At 40.9% G+C, this 4,851-nt stretch overlaps 1 protein-coding gene across 1 annotated transcript; it reads right to left on the bottom strand.

Annotated features, from left to right (window-relative positions):
- Window positions 1–327: 327 nt before the first annotated feature.
- LOC100548716 (chitobiosyldiphosphodolichol beta-mannosyltransferase-like) lies at window positions 328–4,765 on the bottom strand. Its single transcript, XM_010719308.2, has 7 exons — window positions 4,444–4,765; window positions 3,781–3,929; window positions 2,653–2,742; window positions 2,314–2,430; window positions 1,285–1,406; window positions 993–1,031; window positions 328–425 (listed from the first exon to the last, which is right to left on the bottom strand). Exons 1-7 carry the CDS (start codon window positions 4,480–4,482, stop codon window positions 343–345), a joined length of 639 nt encoding a protein of 212 aa, XP_010717610.1. The 5' UTR covers window positions 4,483–4,765; the 3' UTR covers window positions 328–342.
- Between the last annotated feature and the right edge of the window lie 86 nt (window positions 4,766–4,851).

Here is a 4,851-nt window from a genome sequence, read left to right as displayed (position 1 = left end):
TTTGCAAAACTTTGTTTTAAGCCTTTTTGTCAGCAGTAAGAAAACTTTTCTGCTTAAAACATTCCAAACATCAGCCTTCATGTTTCTTTTGCTGCAGGATCTTGATGCTAAAGATGTCAAGGTTGAATGCTGAGCGTGGTGCAACCCACAGCTGTGAGATAAGCAGGTGAGAGCCTCTCCTCTTTAAAAACATACCATGGTTACATTGCTGTAAGAATCCAACTATAAATTACCACTCTGACTTCCAGTCAGATAAAGACAACACAACCTCCTCTCCCTTCAACATCAGAGCAAACAGGACAAAAGTGAACACCTCTATTAGCAGAAAGCAAAAAGAAAGAATTACAACACGAAGAAAGCATTACCTGTTATCACACATACTAAAGCTGGAAGCTTGACTCCCTCACTGATATACTGCTCATAATCTGGGGAAGACAAAAACCCAACAAGTAAATGGATGGCTGATCATAAAGGGTCACCCTGTGCAAATAATTCAGCTTCCTACATCAAGTAATTTCTTCATAAACATTTGTCTCACCAAACAGTTGTATGTTCTCACATATTAAAGCCACAAACCTCTATAGAAATAAATTACAGTATGTTTAAAAAGCATTAACCATAAAACATTTCTTTGACTAGGCCATATTGGCCATTTCATTACATGAATTTAGAAACTGCAGCTGTAGTTTCTAAAGAGACAACGCATATTCCCTTCCTTCCTATTATCAGCAGCCTGTGGAGAGTAAACCCAGAGCTCAGAAAATAAACTGCAATTTACAAGTGAGAAATATAATTTCCCCACAACACCACTCTGAGTTGAATTCAGATGCCTCATTTCTTATGTCAGCTCCTACTCTTAAACCACTGCAAGCCAATCACACACACCTGCACTTTTGAATACAGCGGCAGTATTATTTAGAAAAAGCCCTCGCCAACTATCCAGCAAAAAAGCACCTCCCTTTGTACAGATGAGAGGCATTCCTTGTACTCACCTTCCAATGCCTTCAGAAGGACTGAAAAGTCTTCATCCTCTGAAAGAAAGGGCCTTATTAGCAACATCCATGTTTTTAGCATTTATAATCAATTACATCTCAAAGATTTAAGTATGGAATATGCTATTCCTGTTAAAAATGTGCTGCAATTATGCTCATTTTTGAAAGTCTACAATTATATACTTGTGATGGAAATACAGCATGGCAAGTGTCCAGTGTGGGGAAGTACAAACAGACCTAATTTTCTTTTATGAAAAAGTGCCAATATATTCAAAATTAACAGTTTACAAACCTGTCCAGCTGGTGCTGCTGATGAGAAGAGCTGGCCGTCCTCTGCTTTTCATCACAGCCCCACTCTTCTCATCCCTTTCTGTAAAGGCAGACCTCTCAGCATTCCAACTGACAGACTCTGTACTGCACAAACAGAACTTTCTGAATATGGACTACACAAACACAGCCCAACAGAGAAGGAAATGCAATGCTTCAGAGGCATGAATTTCCAAGCACTTGGTTTCAGATTTGCAACACGACTTCTCTGGTAACAGTCATTACTGCAGAGACATCCCTGATGGCAGGAGATTGTGTTAACCTCTCCTACTGCTATAAGCATATCCCCATATTTTCATGCTGTGTTCTCCTTAAGGCAGCTTTCTCAACTGTCTCTCCAGCTCTGTCTCAAATACGCATTAGAGGGCAACAGCCAACGATGCATTTCTTTAATTAAAGTCAGAACCTACACAACCAATGGTTGGCACTGCCAAAAAGGAAGCTGTTATGTACTGTGGATTCCCCCTTCATTTCAGGCATTAGTTTGGTATAGCAGCTGCCTGTTAAGCTGTCCATTACAGCAGATGTCCTGCACATAACCAGAAGAAAATGCTTAATGCTTAGAGCAAGACCTTGAAAACTCTCCATATGAAAAGAATGGAGAGCTCATTACTAAGACAACTCCTAAATTAATGCTATGAATGTGGCATCCAATCACTGCCAACTAGTCCAGCAGGAGTTAGTTAACTACTTTTACACTTCAGAAATTGTTACAGTCTCCCTACGTGCCAACATTTACAGCAAACAAACAAACAACCCCACTTAGTTTACACACCAAGCCATGTGCTATCACAGTTCAATGATTTCATTCATTCTGGCCTCTCCAGTGGTAATTAAATGCACTTGCACAGTATCTACTCCTGGCCAAAAGCACACAAAGACCAGCACCTGTTGATATGCAGGAGCTTACGCCTCCATCTAAAGGTATTTCTGTGACTAAATGCCATAACCTTGTGCCATTTAGTTAAGGACTGTAACTGCAGGCTTTACTTACACATGCTGTGGTTTAAATGGTTCATAGTCTTTGGCAAGCTTCATGTACAACTGATGCTGAACTTCTAATGGTGTTTCCTTAAAATAAGAAGCTGGCCTGTCATACAGTGTTACTGCCCTGTAATGGAATAAATTCACCAGTTAAATAAACATCAGATCCAACAAAAAATCCTGTACAAAGGATGTCCCTCTTAGGTAGATGAAACACAACCATAAAAACAAGACAAAATTGTCCTGACTGTTGCTTCTCTAGCATTACTCTGGGCCCAGGCTCACCAGGGCTGTATGCTTTCATGTTGCTTTGAGCACACACACGTAACATTACAAGTATTAAACTCACTTGATGTTGCAATTCACCCACAGATCTTCCTTCATGGCATCAGTGACACACAGGTTACAGTCAGACAAACGCCCAAAGAGCTTCTCATACCTGGCAGAAATTAAAATTTACTAAGAACCCAAGGCAACCCCAACACACACGCAGTACCTTCCCTCCAGCACTGATGCTAACTAAAAGCCAAACAAAAACAAAAGAATCTCAACTGCTCCCAATAACTTCAGTTTAATTAACAATTACACATCTACTCCTTGTACTGTTATACTACAGCGATATCAGTTCATGAGAAGGGATATGTGTGATTCCTTGTCCTTTAAAGCCTAAGAACACAACTCTCTAAAGCTGTTACCAAGAAGTAGTCACCTTGATTCAGCAAGAAACAAAATGACCTTTAAAGATGGACTGGAGTTTAAAGCAGTATTAGAGAATAAGAAATTAAAATAAAAAACACCACGCTGGACAAAGTTACGGCAGTAAGATCCAAGTTTGCATATGCACTCCACTTACTTCACCAAACAGGTTCAACTAATGGGAACATGTTTAAACCACATCAGCAAATCTTTTAGTTCTTGCAGCATTCACACACCAACCTAAAGACAAAGGTTTCTAATGACTTCATTTCCCTTTTTCTAGGTAGCTCACAGGGCATGAGCACGCACTGTATTGGGTACCATCACCTAAATTTAATTAATATTTGGGGTTTTTTTGTTACAGCCTATTCTTCTTAGAACAAAACGTGCTTTCTGCACTTTATCCTGCATATATACAAGAATACTTCCTAACTCTTAAGCTGAATGTCTTGCAGTATGTAGTAGAAAGTAAAAGAAAGGAATCTGTAGAAGTTGCTCACAAATTATTTAGAAAACAATCTAATTCCTTCAAGCTACATACATACAGAAGAAATTCACCTAGACAGAATCTTTAGTGTATTCTGCAGAATTCCAACTACCAACACCTTCCTAAGTCTTTAACAAAAGCATATGAAAGAACACTTTTACTGAAATGAAAATTCAACATAGCAAAATCCAGAACTTGTTCATGGAAACAAACCTTTGCTAATCTGTTCTCCTCCCTACTTCCCATTGTTCCAAGTCCTGCAAAGGGACATAATTAATAAAGAGAAGTAATTACCATTTTGCAATGAGCACTAGTGGGTGATTCCTTCCATGATTCAGACTCATGATAGTGTATCCATAATTGTGCCAATCAATTATCAGCTTGCTTCTCCAGAAAAGACAGGCAACCCAGGCAACAGCTATACTGGGCAAACCCGGAGGATTCTGTTTAATAAAAAAGAGGAAAATATTCTAAGACTCAGGTCGAGTGACAAACACTTAACTAGAATTGTAACAGAATGGCTTGGAAAGGACTTCAGAGATGACTGAGTTTCAGCAGCCCTTCCCTGGGCAGCTCTGCCAGCACCCCGTCAGTGCCCAGAGCCCCATCCAGCCTGCCAATGAAGACTTCCAGGGATGGAGCATCCACAACTTCTCTGGGCAATCTGTGCCAAGGCCACACCAGCCCTACAGTGAACAGCTTTACCCTAATATCTAATCTACATTGCTCATCTTTCAGATTAAAACCATTCTCCCTTGTCCTATCGCTATCTACCAGCACAGGAGAAAAGGAACATCAAACAGAGAAAAGGAAAATAAAAAGGAGGAGATAACAATCCATTAAAGGATCTTAATGAACAGAGATGTTGAATTTATTGGCTAGAGAAGGCCAGTGTCCAAGGCTGCTAAAAATGCATTGCAGTGCAACACCAATAACGTTACCCACACACAGACATACCTGGAGGAGAACATAGGAGGGCGGATCCATCCTCAGCATCGCGTGCAGTAACTGCACGGTCTGTGCAATGACTTTCACAACGTACTGCAAAAGCTTTGGCCCAACTGCAAAACAGCAGAAAATCCCATGGGAAGATCACAGTTCCATGCACAGCAACACATGTCAGAAAGCAGCAGCTATCAGAAAACTTCATAATAACGGCCCTTGGTGACAGCAGAGCCCTGTGGCCACACAATCACCATCCTCATGAATCACAGAATCACAGGATGGCCCAGGTTGGAAGGGACCTCAAGGATCATGAAGGTCCAACCTCCCCATCACATGCAGGGCCACCAACCTCCACATTTAATACCAGCCCAGGCTGCCCAGGGCCCCATCCAACCTGGCCTTGAACACCTCCAGGGATGG

The sequence above is a fragment of the Meleagris gallopavo genome, chromosome 16, assembly GCF_000146605.3.
Source record: "Meleagris gallopavo isolate NT-WF06-2002-E0010 breed Aviagen turkey brand Nicholas breeding stock chromosome 16, Turkey_5.1, whole genome shotgun sequence".
NCBI classification, from domain to species: Eukaryota; Metazoa; Chordata; class Aves; order Galliformes; family Phasianidae; genus Meleagris; species Meleagris gallopavo.
This window is presented reverse-complemented; position numbering and strand designations above follow the sequence as displayed.

Coding starts and splice junctions, on each gene's coding strand:
- LOC100548716 (XM_010719308.2), bottom strand. CDS start 4,482: ATGCTGAGGATGGATCCGCCCTCCTATGTTCTCCTCCAG. Junction 3,930..4,443: donor CCTCCTATGTTCTCCTCCAG/GTATGTCTGTGT, acceptor TTTATTAAACAG/AATCCTCCGGGTTTGCCCAG. Junction 2,743..3,780: donor CTAGTGCTCATTGCAAAATG/GTAATTACTTCT, acceptor AATTTCTGCCAG/GTATGAGAAGCTCTTTGGGC.